A 14,955-nucleotide genomic window follows, 5' to 3' on the forward strand; every position below is an offset into this window, starting at 1 on the left:
TTCCGTTGTATAAGTCTCTGATCAGACCACACTTTGACTATTGTTCTCAGATTTGGTCCCCAGGATTTGAAGGGGATAAATTAACTGTGGAAAGGATACAAAGACGGATGACAAAGATGGTTTCAGGACTGTACAAGGATAGTTATGAGAATCGGCTGAGGGAATGTGGACTGCAGAGTTTGGTGGATAGAAGGAGAGGTGATATGATTTAGACTTTTAAACTGTTGAGAGGTGGTTACAGGGTTGACACTGGGGAGTTCTTTCACTTGGTTGAACAGCGGGAAGGAGTGATGACAAGAGGCCATCCCTGGACGTTACGAAAGGAAACTGTGAGCAAGAGGGTGAGGAGTGGTTTCTTTGCATGGAGGGTGGTTGAGCCGTGGAATGCATTGCCTGATAGAGTGGTGAAGGTGAGAACGGTCAATGAGTTTAAGGAGTGGTATGATAGACTTTGTGTCTCTTAGGGGGGACCTCCCCTCGATGAGTCTTGACAGACTTTGTGTTCTTAGGAAAGACCTCCCATGATGAGGCTTTTGACTCCATGGAGGCCTGAATAATAATAATATGAAAATTTGAATCCAAGCAAAACTAAAAAATTTTCTTTACAGAATCACAGAACATTACTTATGGATCTCAGATATCCAGATTAAACACCTCCAGATGGAGATGCTCGGTTTACTCTAATTATTACTACTGAAACAATAACTTCTCCAAAATTGAAGTCTTGAAGAAAAAAATCTAAAAAGCCATACAACATAACCAAAAAAAAAAAAAAAAAAAAGATATGAGGGCCACAGGATGCATAATCCTGATTTATTGTTATTATACCTACTGGAATTAAGAACTCGTGAACTATTATCACTATCAAATAAGCTCATCAAGCTGTGCCTTAAACTCATTTACTGTTTCTGCACTCGGCACACTCTTTTGCAATATGTTCCGCTCATTATTCTTGAAGCCAAAAATGTGGTCACCACTCTTTTTTTTTTCTTTTTTATATCACTTGTATATACAAGAGATCATGAAACACTTAATACAAATAGTGCTCTCTGAGCAAGTGGTTAAAAAGAAAAAAAGGAACTGTGTGTGTGTGTTGGGGGGGGAAACATCTACTGCCCACCACGACTAGTATTTTCTCAGACAATCACAAACATCCATTCCCATGGCAGGATTTGAACCTGCAGCCTTTTGGTTAGAGAGCAGATACACTAACCTCTAAGCCAACACAGCAACATTACTTAAAAACACATAGTTTAATATTTTAATCATTAATTATTAAGACCTATTTCTTTTATAAAACATTGAAATACATTTTCTTAACAAACAGTTTTAAATTACAGATGCTGAAAATGGATTTCAAGTAATTGCTTCAGATGCAGAGCCAGTTGAAAATGATGTAGTTACACTTCATTGCCGTGTAGATGTATATAAATTTGTAGATATGATTTGGACTTGGAGGTCTGCTGTCGATAATGAAACAGTAATTCATCTGGGAAATAATTCAGGTTTAAATAAATATTCTTGTATTTATTCCTATAAAATTATCATTTAATGATGAAAAATAATTTAGTTTATGTAAATTTTATGTGGTTCCCACCTGCAAAAGTTATTAGTAAACCTATAGTACATTTGATCACTAAAAAAAAAAAAAAAAAAAAAAAAAAAAAAAAAAAAAAAAAAATCAGCTAACGCCTTTTTATTCCCGTATACGGGAGTAGGCGAAGCCATTTAGCCCTATCTAACTTTTGGAGACTGAGTGGGCACTTCAATCTCCACTGGTACCCAATCAGAGACAGATGGCCCAAGGCTATCACTAATTAAGCGGTATGCAGTGAAGAGAGACTGCTCAAAATGTGCCGCCATCTCATGGTCCCTAACCCTAACACAATATATTTAATGTCTGAAATAATGTGGGTTGTATGGTCGATTTTCTTGAGTTTACAGGACGAAAAACCCGAGTTTCCGGGAGGAAAAACCTGCTTGCCGGTGCCAGAGATCGACTAACTCGGGAACCGGTCGAAAAAAGGCTTAGAAAAATTTCCTCTAGTCGCTGACTAGACTCGAAACCAAGTCTTCCTTCGTGCGGCCAAGTGCGGTGGTGTGCAAACGCCACATCCACTGAGCTACACAGGCTCTTCACATTTGATCACATTTGCATTAATAGCTCAGGTGTGAAGTCACAAATATGGACACTTCTGAGCCCTTTGAACAGATGTACAGATAGCACAGGAATCAAATTTTTAGTGTTCTAGTGGTTTTAGACCATGGAGAAGGTGAGGCTGGGTATGGACTGAGACAATAGCACTCAGAAATCAGTGGTTGTGATTGGTTACTGTGTTGGCCAATCCAACTGAATGTTGCCATTTGTCATGAGTCGCTGTTTTTGTTTTCTGAGTTTCACCTGTTTTGCATGTGTGAAGCGGCTGATGTGTTTAGGACACTGATATAGACAAGTTTTTAATACAGTAAACCCTTGTCGAGCGCAGATTTGCAGAATGCGATTTTGCACATATGTGTTATCTTAATTGTTTCCATTTAATTTGTCCAAAGCTAGAATTTCATTCATATACGTGGTACGCAGCAGAGCGTCGGCCGGCAACCCTGCTTGGCGCTGCCCACTAGCTGAGTGACCCAGGCCGAGTTGCGATTATTTCACTAACGTTAGCAGAGCTGTAATCACGTATTTATCAGTGTTTATCCTCTTCTCCTTTTGCATTTGTATTTCTTTTAATTTCAAAAATTCAATATGATATCTAAGAGGAAAAATGAAGATGATAAAGCAGCAAAAAGATACAAACTTTTGATATTATCTCAGAAAATTGAAATTTTAGATAAGTTGAAAAATGGTACATGTGTTTCATTGCTTGCAAGAGAACTAGCTATAAACGAATCAAGCATAAGAACAATATGGGAGAATGAAGAAAAGATTCGGTCTAGTGTGAAACTTCAGGCGATGGTTGCTCAAGTTTCAAGAAGAATTCTGCAATTGCAAAAGAAGGAAAAATATTAATAGCATGGATTGACAATCAAGTAAATGAAAAAGGCTCAGTTGTGGATGGTGTTGCTATTCGAAACAAAGCTTTAGATTTGTTTTCTTTCGTTTTAAATAAAGATGGCCAATCGTCAGCGAAAATGGATTTTCAAGCAAGCAAAGGTTGGCTTGAAAACTTTAAGCATCATTTTAATTTGCACAATGTAAAGCTTCAGGGAGAAGCTGGCTCTGCAGATAAAGAAGCAGCAGGGAAATTCAAACCTCAATTTTTGAAATTCATTGAAGAGAGGGGGTTACGTTCCGCAACAAGTTTTCAATGCAGATGAGACGGGCAAGGTTGCCCCAGGTTTTAAAGCTTTTAAGGATGGACTCACTTTGCTTTTTTGTGGAAATGCATCAGGTGACTTCAAGTGCAAGCCTCTGCTCATTTATCGATCTAAAATGCCTCGTGCATTGCAGGGAAAAAATTTTGAGCAATTGCTTGTTGTTTGGAAGTGGAATAGAAAAGCTTGGGTAACAATAGCCCTCTTTAATAACTGGTTTGAAAATTCATTTATTAAAGAAATCAAACATTACTTAGAACAGCAAAATCTGTGCTTTAAAGTTCTCTAATTCTCGATAATGCTCCAGGACACGATGCTGAGGCCCTCACAACATTGCATCCAAATGTAGAGGTTTTATTCCTCCCACCTAACACCACTTCTTTATTCCAACCAATGGATCAAGGGATCATAAAAACATTCAAAGCCTATTATGTCAGGCATGTTTACACCTCTGCAAATAAAGCACTAGATGAAGGAAAGCACGACACACTAATGGTATTTTGGAAGCGATTCAACATAAGCCACTGAATAGAAATGATTAAACTCGCATGGGAACAAGTGAATTCATCAACATTGAATGCTTGCTGGCATCAGCTCTGGCCAGAAGTTGTCAACAGTTTTAAAGGATTTCCATTGATTAAAAATGAAGCCAAAGAAATCGTAGAAATTTCAAAAGCAATTGGCGGGGAAGGATTTTCAGACATGGAAGAAGGAGAAGTCAAAGAATTAATCGAGAATGACGATCGAGAAATGACGAATGAAGAATTGGTTGATCTTGTTACACCAGCCGATAGTGAAAGCAGTGATAGTGAAGAAGAAGATAAAGCGCCCTTAACTTACAAGAAGTTAAACAAATTGTTAAAAAAGGCACAGGAACTGTCTGATTTTGCAATGGAGATTGATACCAAATGAAGAAAGAAGAGGACACTTTATGAAAGGCATTGAAAACCTCTGCGCTCCTTACTGCGAAACTTTTAAAGAGTTGCGTCAGTCATTGTCCCAAGCAAAATCACTAGCTTTTTAAAAAAATAATTGTATCATATACCTACTTATTAAGCAGTAATAAAAATCCTTTCAATTAACATTTGTTTCATTTTTCCCTTTTAATTACAACAATATTTAGGTTAGTTTAAATTATACATACATAGTTTCTTAATTTGAACTATACCTAACACATTTTTTTCCATAGAAAGTTAACTTTGCGGAACGCGATTTTGCCATGCATGCAATGTATTAATGACGTAACCCCCACGTTCGGCAAGGGTTTACTGTATATAATTTTCTATAAATCATTTATAACTTTTTTTGCCCATATTTCCAATGGGAAACAATAATGATAATCTATTGAATGACCCATTTTCTCCCAGAGGCTTTTGCTGAATGTATGATTGTAGTTGAAGGAGATAAGCCTTGTTCTCCTGATCCAAATTACAACTTTGAGTAATGCAAATATACCATTCTCCTTCATTACTGTTTTCTAATATATCTTAAAACAAACACATTGTCCTTTGCTATATGCAGATTTGGTTACAATTAATTGATAAATTAAAGTATTTAAAATTATCCTACAATTAATTGCATTGGGCCAATTAAGATGAACGCTGATGTGCTATGCACTTTTAAAACTTTCATACAATTATATTTAAAATAATCAAAATTCATGTCAAATCGACGTGAATTTTGTACCACAGGTTGCATAAGCCATGTAACAGCACACCCAACTAAAATGAGCATGCAATGCCACTGATATATATATATATATATATATATATATATATATTGCGTGTGTGTGTGTGTGTGTGTGTGTGTGTGTGTGTGTGTGTGTGTGTGTGTGTGTGTGTGTGTGTGTGTGTGTGTATATTGTGTGTGTGTGTGTGTATATATATACAGGGTGTTCGGGATAAATTTGACAGTTTCGTAAGGAAAAAGAAAATCTTCTTTGTATCTATTAAATTTAATGAATTGACAAAAAAACATTACAGGCAGAGTTAATTACAATACTATCAACAAGATTTACTCAAAATAACCACCATTAGCATCGATCACAGCTTCAATTCTGCTTCGGAACCTCGAACAAGCTGATGCTACAGTCTCCCTGGGAAGGGCCGCAAAAACTGTTTTAATTTTATCCATTAACTGGGCTTTTGTATTACTGGAAGTGCGATTGGTGTCTTTTTCAACTGCGCCCCATACAAAATAATCCATGGGGTTAAGGTCTGGGGAGTTTGGAGGCCAAACATTTGGACTGGTGAAGTCGTAGAAATTTTCAGACAACCATTTTTGACTTTTCCCAGAGGTGTGGCAAGGGGCCGAATCCTGCTGCCATACATACGGCCTACCATTGGCTACCCTTGTTATCCAGGGCTTGACTACAGTTAGCAACTCCACGAACAAAGCCCGAATTCCAATGCCAGGGTTCTTCAACACCTGTTCCTGCAGATTTGCGAGGAATTCTGCTGTACGAACGCAATCAGATCATCTGCTAGGGATCTTTCTTCTTGCTACATCCTCGTAGTCACCATTGCAAGTCTCTAGTTCATGCCTGATTGTTTTTACTGTATTCAGGGAGCATTGGGCAGCAGTCGTAATATCCTTATTTTGATGGCGGGCACGAATCATCATGATACAAGTTATTCTCTTCCATGATTCAGGTGGGTTCCAGCTATCCATCCTTTCTGACATCTTGTATATGAATGAAGAAGGGTCCAAACTTTTAAATGAAGAGAAGTGTGTGTTAATACATGTAACTTACGGAAAAATATAATTAATTATAAATATGTCAAATTTATCCCGAACACCCTGTATATATATATATATATATGTAGTGTATATATATATACACTATTATATTGATTATTTTTCTCCTCTTCTATGGTCAAATGAATTCTCAGTTAAAGCATGTTTATTTTTGAAATGATTAGTTTCAAATTTGATGATGAACCTTTCCATATTGCAAAAATATCATCCACATATATCTATAACACTGTAGGTTTAGGTTAAATGTTTTCAAAGTTATGTCAACTTATGTAGCTATATTGAAGCAATTATCTCAGAATACTTTTTTATGCAACTCCCGCCCACAAAAGGTTGTAAACATATAGTAAAGTACTATTGGTGGCCTAAGAATTTTTTTCTATTTTTATTAAACATTTTTTTGTATTTCTTAAATTTATTTTTTATATAATTCAGAAACTCTGCTCTAAAGACCAAACATGGAACTTTTTAGGCATTTCATGCCTTTAATAAGCATGCCAGTAGTCTCCCACATAAAGACAATTACAAACATCCTGAAATGAATAGTTTCAAATTTGATGATGAACCTTTCCATATTGCTAAAATATCATCCACATATATCTATACTATACTGTAGGTTAAATGTTTTCAAAGTTATGTCAACTTATGTAGCTATATTGAAGCAGTTATCTCAGAATAATTTTTTATGCAACTCCCACCCACGAAAGGTTGTAAACATATAGTACCATTGGTGGCCTAAGAATTTTTTTCTAGTTTTATTAAACATTTTTTTGTATTTCTTAAATGTATTTCTTATATAATTCAGAAACTCTGCTCTAAAGACCAAACATGGAACTTTTTAGGCATTTCATGCCTTTAATAAGAGCATGCCAGTAGTCTCCCACTTAAAGACAATTACAAACATCCATGGCCATCCCGTGATTCAAACCCAGAGCCTGTTGGTTGGAGAGCGAACTAATCTAGCTGATATATAGCTAAATAAGTTGCTAGGAAAATAAGTTATAAAGTTTTGTATGAACTTAAGTGATTTTGGTTTCCTGGCAGACAGCTTTCTTAAAAAAACATCATTATATAATGCAGTGTGATATCTCAAGTAGTTTTAAGCAGGTTAGATAATTTGTGACTCAGCAACAGCAATGAAACATTCTTCAAATCTCAACAATTAATTTTCCAAAAATCTAGGAGTCAGTTATTTTAAGACTAGCTTCAACTTAATATTTGTATACTTTGCAAATCTTTTCTTATCCAATAGTAGACAGCACCAAAATTAGGACATTGGTTTTTCTTTTTCTTCTTCTTATTATTATCAGCAGACCTCCATAGAGTAAAGAAGCTCATCGCAGGAGGTCCCACTCTCACATGCACAGCTCATCATACCTTGACTTAAATGTATTCGGTGCTGCACTTACCACATGCTCAGACAATGCATTCCAATTACCCATCACTCTCCATGTAAAAAAATCTTCTCTCATCCCCTTGCTCACACTTGCCTTATACAGCTTCCAGGGATGGCTCCTCATTTTCCCCATGTCTCCAGATAGTCTATGAAAAATCTCATCCATGTTAATCTGGTAATTGTCCCTTACCAACTTATACATTTCGATCATGTCTCCCCTCTTCCTTCTATCCACTATTCTCTGTAATTTGCCTTCTCTCAATCTGTCCTCATATTCCATATTTTAGAGATGAGAAACCAACTTAGTCAATCATTTTTGAATCCACTCCAACAACTCATCAACCTTTTGAAAACTAGGCATTTAAATCCATGCACATTATTTCGTATGCTATGATTCCTTGTACAGTGGAATCATAACATCCTTACTTCTACACATTAGTGTTCTCCACATCATTCCCATAATCTGCTGTGTTGTCCTCACAATTTTTACAAAATGTCCACAAAATTTCAAGTCACCCCCAAATATTTCATCTCCTCCATCTCCTCTAAAATATCCTCACCAATGCTATAATCTGCATTACATCTTTGCTTCCCAAATTTCAAAACCTTACACTTTACTACATTTACTGTTATCCCTGCACACTTGCCCATTCTGACAGTCTGTTTACATCATCTTGCATGTAAACTCTGCCAAAGTTTGCATCATCTGCAAACTGTATATCACCATTTAAGCCCTTTCCAATGTCATTTACTTAAAAATGAAACAACAATGGCCCCAAAACAGAGCCCTGAGGCACACCACTAGTGACTTTCCTCTTCTGGGATATCACTCCCCCAAAACACAACCTATTGATACCGATCAGAGTGCCAATCTCCAATCCAATGATGCATGAATCTACTATTCAACCTATCTTTTGCAATTTAACTACTAGTTTGTCAGGTGGCAGTATATTGAAAGCCTTTGCAAAATCTAAATACAGTACTATACTATATTATGCATCATCATCCTTTTCCAATGTATTCATTGCCTTGCTATAATATGTAAGCAGATTGCTTAAAAATGATCTTCTTTTAGCAAACTGATGCTGTCCATTAAAGAGAATTCTGTTGCTGTCCAACAGAATAGCTTCTCCAACACCTTTACCACAATTCCAAACAAATTGATTGGCCTATAATTCAAAGCCTTAGTCTTATCACCTCCTTTATCAAAACAGAACAGTTTTGCCATCTTTCCACTCCTTTGGAACTTGAGCTAATTTAAGACTGATGTTGAAAATGTAAGTTAAAGTTTTCAAATTGTTCCTGATTATTAGTTTGTATATATAGTGACATACAGGTTATAGTCTCAATTTGCCAGTTAAAAAACTAGTGAATTGTTAGCAATTATATAATTTTTTATTTGTTTTGTTTTTTGGTGTTGTGAATCACACTGCTAAACTTCCAATGAATAATTGGAAGTTTATCCACGTGTAAACTGTTTCCTCTTTGGCTACCTCCCAAGTCAGTTCCTCGATATCACTCTCAACAATCAGTGGCAGTGTTGATACCTCATTAACTATTTGAGGCTGTAATCAAATTTAACACTCTGAAACTTTGTATTGTTCCATTACATGCTGTTGCCTTAGGTAGTAGTTATCCCTCAGAAATTCTACAAATAATAGGGCCAGCCTGGTTGGCCGAGTGGTTAGCATATCTGCTCTCCAGCCAAAAGGCTGCGGGTCTGAATCCCGCTATGGGCATGGATGTTTGTGATTGTCTGTGAAAAATACTAGTGATGGTAGTCATCAGTAGATGGCATTGGTGTAGATGATGAACGTAGTTGAGTGGTGGAGATGGACAGTTGTGGAGTAGGTGCCCTCCCTCGATGAGTCCTTGGACTCCTTGGAGGTGCTATGTAGTATAATGGTAATAATAATAATAATAATAGTACTTGGACAAACTGTCTTTGCATTAATGTGCAAATATAATATCTGCATGAAGATCAATAAGTCATGCTTGGATCATTACTCTTTTGTAATTACTCTTCTCTGTCTCTAATCACTACAATTCTATACTTCCCAATGAGATATGACTGAAACTACTTTGAAGATATCCTAACTCTATATTGTCTTTCTTCAATATGTTGTTATTATTATTATTAACATCAAACCTCCATGGAGTTAGTTAAAGATTCATCGCAGGAGGTACACTCTATCACACACACAGAGCTCATCTAACTGTGCCTTAAACTGATTCAATGTGTCTACATTCACAACATGCTAAAGCAATGCATTGCACTCACCAACCACTCCATGTAAAGAACCTTTTCCTCACTCCTCTGCTCACACCCTTGTTATACAGTTTGATGGCCTTTGAGGGTAGAACAAGATGGCCTCTTGTTCTACCCTCCCCCCCCTCGAAAAATCTTTTCCATGTCAGCTGACTAACAACCGCTGACTAGCTTATATGTCTCAATCATATCCCCCTCCCTCCTATTCATGAGGATAATAATAATAACAACTTATATTCTTTCAATCTGTCCTTGTACTCCACATTCCAAAGACCACTGACCACCTTTGTGAATCTTCTCTGGACCCTTTCTAACATATCCTCATCACCATGAAAACCTGGTGACTAAATCTATGCACAATAATCCATATGAGGCCTGATCAAGGCCTTATATAATGGTATCATAATCTATTTCTGCATGTCAGGGTTCACTTCATCATTGCCATTATCTGATGTGACACCTTCACAACTTGTGCAATGTAGTCCCTGAATTTCAGGTCCTTGTCCACCATTACTCTCAGGTCTCTCATCTCCTTCACTTCTTTTAAAGTTTCCCCACCAAGTGTATACTCTGCATCCCATTGTTGCTTACCAAATCTCAAAACCTTATACTTTGCAAAATTTTTGCTGAATTGATCACTGAATACCTTAACAATGTCTTCTGCAGCAGTTACCATTCTACCATTTTCATCCATTAACATCATCTTACTATAATCATTCTTACTTCTACGGTTGAATGGGAGACAAGAGAAAGTATTTGTAGGAAGTGCGATTACCTGGGCAAGGGTAAGTGTGGTGGGGAAATCACAACCAACAAGTAGCTTGGATAGGACTGTTTATAGACCTAAAAATTAACTACTGTGTTTGTTTAGAAATGCCAGAGGTATCAGGGAGATGAAATGGTTTCACTGATTGAGTTTATTCGCTCTAAAATTATTGGAATAAGTGAAACATGGTTGAATGAAGGTGATATCATAATGGGTATAGAAATGGAAGGATAAAGTATTTTTCACAAGGATAGAAAGGACAATAATGAAGGGGAGGGAAGTGCTGCTGATGTTAGCAGGGGAATTATGTCTACATAAGGTAGATATAAAAGAGGGAACAGTAGTAATGGTTATGAGGCAGGGTGGTGTAAAGTGGAGGTTGACAGGAAGACATATTTAGTTGGATGTTGCTTTAGGCCCAGGAATATGTGGGGTGGTGATGAAGAAACGTATAAACAACTTGGATTAGTGAACAAAGGAAGGATAATTATTATGGATGGTTTTAATTATGGTAATTATAGATTGGAATGAAGAAATGGCATATGGAATAAGGAAAACGAATTTCTTGAGTTCTGGAGAGACAACTACCTCAGCAGACAACTATGCCCAGCCTTCCCCCATTTATACCTCTGTTCTAGACTTCTGTGAGGAAAGGATATATGTGGAAGTAAAAGGCTGGTGATTATGACAAGCTTAGAAGACAGCTGGGAGCTATAACATGGAATGAGGAGTTGAGTGTAAGGAAATAAATGTTGGTTGGGAACTGACAAAGAAATACATAACAGCATATATATGTGTGTGAATGTATTCCAAAGGCCAAGAGACGGTATAAGGTAGGTGTAAAGTGGATGAATGAGGAGCTTAAGCATGAAATCTTGAAGAAAAAGAAGAAGAAGGAACCTTGGAGGCATTGCAAGATGAATAATGGTAATAATCAATTACATGATGAGCATAAAGAACCAGTCATGTGGAGTGACTCAGTTAGTAAAGAAAACAAGCATGCAGTATGAGCAGAAATTGGCAGATCAGGTAAAGAAAAACCCTAAAACATCACTGAAATAACATTTTGCCATTGATCTTTTTTGTTTACATTTAATGAATGACTTATGTTGCTCAAGATGATCATGCAATATTTACTTTGTGTAATATTACTTTATATTAAATCTGTTTTAACAGAATTCATTTAAACAGTTTCCTTTAATTTCACCTTTTGTTTCAAATATATTTTTGTGGTTTAGAAATTACTGTAAATTACAGAGAAATATGAAAGCATTAGCAGAAATTAAAAATCAGATTTTAAAGCAATGTTTTACTAAATTGTAATTATTTGTCTTTTGCAGAGACATCACTAATATCAGTTACAACTCCATATTCCCATTCACTGATGTTGCAGTTTGGTGAAATTCATCTAAATGATTCTGGGGTATATGAATGCACAGCTTGGTACAAGAGTAACTCTTCAGTTTGGTTCACTAAAACTGTAAATCTTAATGTTAAAGGTAAGTATTAGAACAAAGTGTGGTTGAATACTAAAATGTTTGTTTGACATGATATGGATTTAATGAGAAGCATTTACTTGATTAAGATAATCAAGTTTTGGGGTGCTTAAGGGTCAAAGCTGTATAACTGAGAGGAGACCTCCACATAGCCTTTAAAGGAATGCGGAGAACCGACCAGGGCTTCTGACCTAATGTCCAATCCTCACCTTCTCGTGGTGCACCCTGTTGGGTATCTGCTTTGATACTGAACGAACGAGGATGGGCTGGCAATTTGGGACTTAGCCGACCAAATTGTATTCTTATTGGTTAAACCAAAATAAAAAATGATGGTACAACATGACAAAATTTCATGCCGGCTGGGGCGTCGCCCGGTTAAACAAGGCCCCCGTTGTTTTCGCCAGGGAACCAGGGCGAACAGCGAAAAGTCAGCTACTGGAACAAATCTGAAAACAAACCCCAACTCAACATCACCAGAGTTAAAGATCGGTACTATCAACGTAAGAAGCCTGAATGGCAAAGAAATGGAGCTAGCTGAGGAATTAGATAAGTACCAGATCGACATAATAGGGGTGACTGAAACAAAAAAGACCAAAACTGGTGAGATCTTTCTGAGCAATAAATACAAAATGTTATATTCAGGCAATGACAATAAAGGAAAAGAAGGAGTAGCCATAGTATTCAACACAAAATACGAGGCTAATCTTCTTGAATGGCAGTCAGTCTCAAGTAGAGTAATGTGGGCAAATATGAGAATGGGGAACTGGACAATGAGACTTATTTGTGCCTATGGTCCCACAGAAGGTTCTACTAAGGTAGAAGTGGAGGAATTTTTTGAGGCTTTAGAAAAAGCAACTGACACAATGAAAAAGGAAAAGTTGGTCCTTGTTGGGGATCTAAATAGTAGAGTAGGAAATGATTGTGAGACATACAAAAATATTTTGGGAAAATTTGGAGAAAAGAGCAAAGCTAATAATAATGGCAAATATCTGTTGGATTTCTGCTCAGGACATGGACTGGTTATTACTAACACCATGTTCCAACATTAAAATGTGCACAAATTCACATGGAGAGAAGAGGCTAGGAATAAGAAAAGTCTCATTGACTATGTTATTGTTGATAGTGATGTTTTCTCCCTGGTGCAGGACACCAGAGTGTACAGAGGATTTGAAATTGGAAGTGATCACTATTTAGTCTTGAGCAGGATAAAATTGAATTTCATATTGAAAAGAATAACATGTAAGAAAGTTTTAAAGCGAATAAAAGTTGAGCAGCTCTCAGATGTGAACTGTAGACTAAAATACAGAAATATTATTGAAAAGAAAATGAAAGAGTTTGAGAACAGGAATCAAACCTTGGAGATTCAGTGGCAAACTCTGAAGGAAACATTGATTGATTCTGCCAGAGAGGCATGTGGTGAGGTTGTGTGCAAGGATAAAAAAATCAGAACTCCCTGGTGGACACAGGAAGTTAAAGAGGCAGTGAAGGAAAAGAAGAAAGCATATCAAAAGTTCCTGGCAAATAAGTCAGCTTTTACTCTTATAGAATACAGAGACAAATGTAAGAAAGCTAAACAGTGTGTAAAACTAGCTAAACAAAAGTCATGGGAGGACTTTGGCAAGAATATAGAAAATAAATATCAAGAAGGTGGCAAAATATTCTGGAGGTTGTTGAAGAAGCTTAGGAATGGAGGAAAGAGTGCTGTAAAAGGAGTTAGAGATGATAAAGGTGACATGAAAACAGGAGAAAAAGATATCCTTGAAGTATGGAGTAATTACTTTGAAAAACTGCTAAATGAAACAAGCAGTGATGACAGCACAGTGATAAAAAAACACTGACCATGCATGCAGTCAGGAATACATATCCATACTTGAAGTAGAAAAAGCCATCAAAGGTTTGAAATGTGGAAAGGCAGCAGGAGTAGATGATATTCGACCAGAAATGCTGAAGTATGGTGGTATAAGAGTCTTACAGTGGCTGCACTGCATAGTTCAGAAAGCCTGGACAGAGGGACGAATTCCCGATGATTGGAGTAGAGCTCTCATAGTACCCATATATAAAAAGGGAAATAAAACTGAATGTGAGAATTACAGAGGTATTTCCCTACTGAGTGTTCCTGGCAAGATCTATGCAAGTATACTTGAGAAACGGTTGAGAATTGTGGAAGAAAAGCTTGGTGAAGAACAAGCTGGATTCAGGTCAAATAGAGGCTGTCAGGATCAGATCTTCACTTTACGACAAATAGTCGAGAAAGCATGGGAATATAACAAAGATCTGTATTTAAGTTTTGTCGATTTGGAAAAGGCATATGACAAGGTGCCAAGAGAGAAGCTATTCAATACGCTGCAGTTATATGGTGTCAATGGGGCATTATATCAAGCAATACTTAGTCTTTATTTGAGTTGTGAGTCAGCAGTTAGAATTGAAGAAAGTACAGGAAGATGGTTTAATGTTAAATCTGGTGTGAGACAAGGATGTACATTATCCCCTCTGTTATTCATTATATATATGGATCACATTATGAAGGAATGTGGTATTAAACCTGATATCAAAATTGGAGATGTTAATGTCAGCTCTTTGCTTTATGCGGATGATGTTGTACTTCTAAATAAATCCGCTACAAGTCTGCAAGATTCTCTGACTAAATTGAATAGCTGTTGTAATAGATATGGTATGAAGGTCAGCAATAAAAAGACAAAGACAATGCAAATAGGCAGAATCATTGAAAATGTCAACTGTGTTGTGAATGGAGAACCGGTGGAACAAGTAAAACATTTCAGCTACTTAGGCACAATTTTTACTGAAGATGGTAAACTAAATATAGAAATAGACAACAGAATCAGCAAAGCTGGTATGGTGGGAAGTCAATTGAATAAATTCATATGGAATAAGAAAGAAATTAGTCGGAACACTAAATTAGCTGTATACAAGACTGTGTTCAAACCAATTTTAACTTATG

At 36.6% G+C, this 14,955-nt stretch overlaps 1 protein-coding gene across 2 annotated transcripts in view; it reads left to right on the top strand.

The window, feature by feature from the left end:
- Nucleotides 1–14,955, top strand: part of LOC150097975 (vascular endothelial growth factor receptor 1-like) — a 354,137-nt gene that overhangs the window by 156,191 nt on the left and 182,991 nt on the right. For both annotated transcript variants that reach the window (XR_016549608.1, XM_090406574.1), the window contains exons 9-10: nucleotides 1,341–1,505; nucleotides 11,841–11,999. Coding sequence is in view for 1 of the 2 variants with exons in the window: in XM_090406574.1 (XP_090262700.1) it covers nucleotides 1,341–1,505; nucleotides 11,841–11,999 (324 nt within the window). In the remaining variant the exon portion in view is untranslated. The remainder of the gene's footprint in view (nucleotides 1–1,340; nucleotides 1,506–11,840; nucleotides 12,000–14,955) is intronic.

The sequence above is a fragment of the Typopeltis vanoorti genome, chromosome 16 (genome assembly GCF_054136105.1).
Source record: "Typopeltis vanoorti isolate ZY-2024b chromosome 16, IOZ_Tvanoo_1.0, whole genome shotgun sequence".
Lineage (NCBI taxonomy): Eukaryota > Metazoa > Arthropoda > Arachnida > Uropygi > Thelyphonidae > Typopeltis > Typopeltis vanoorti.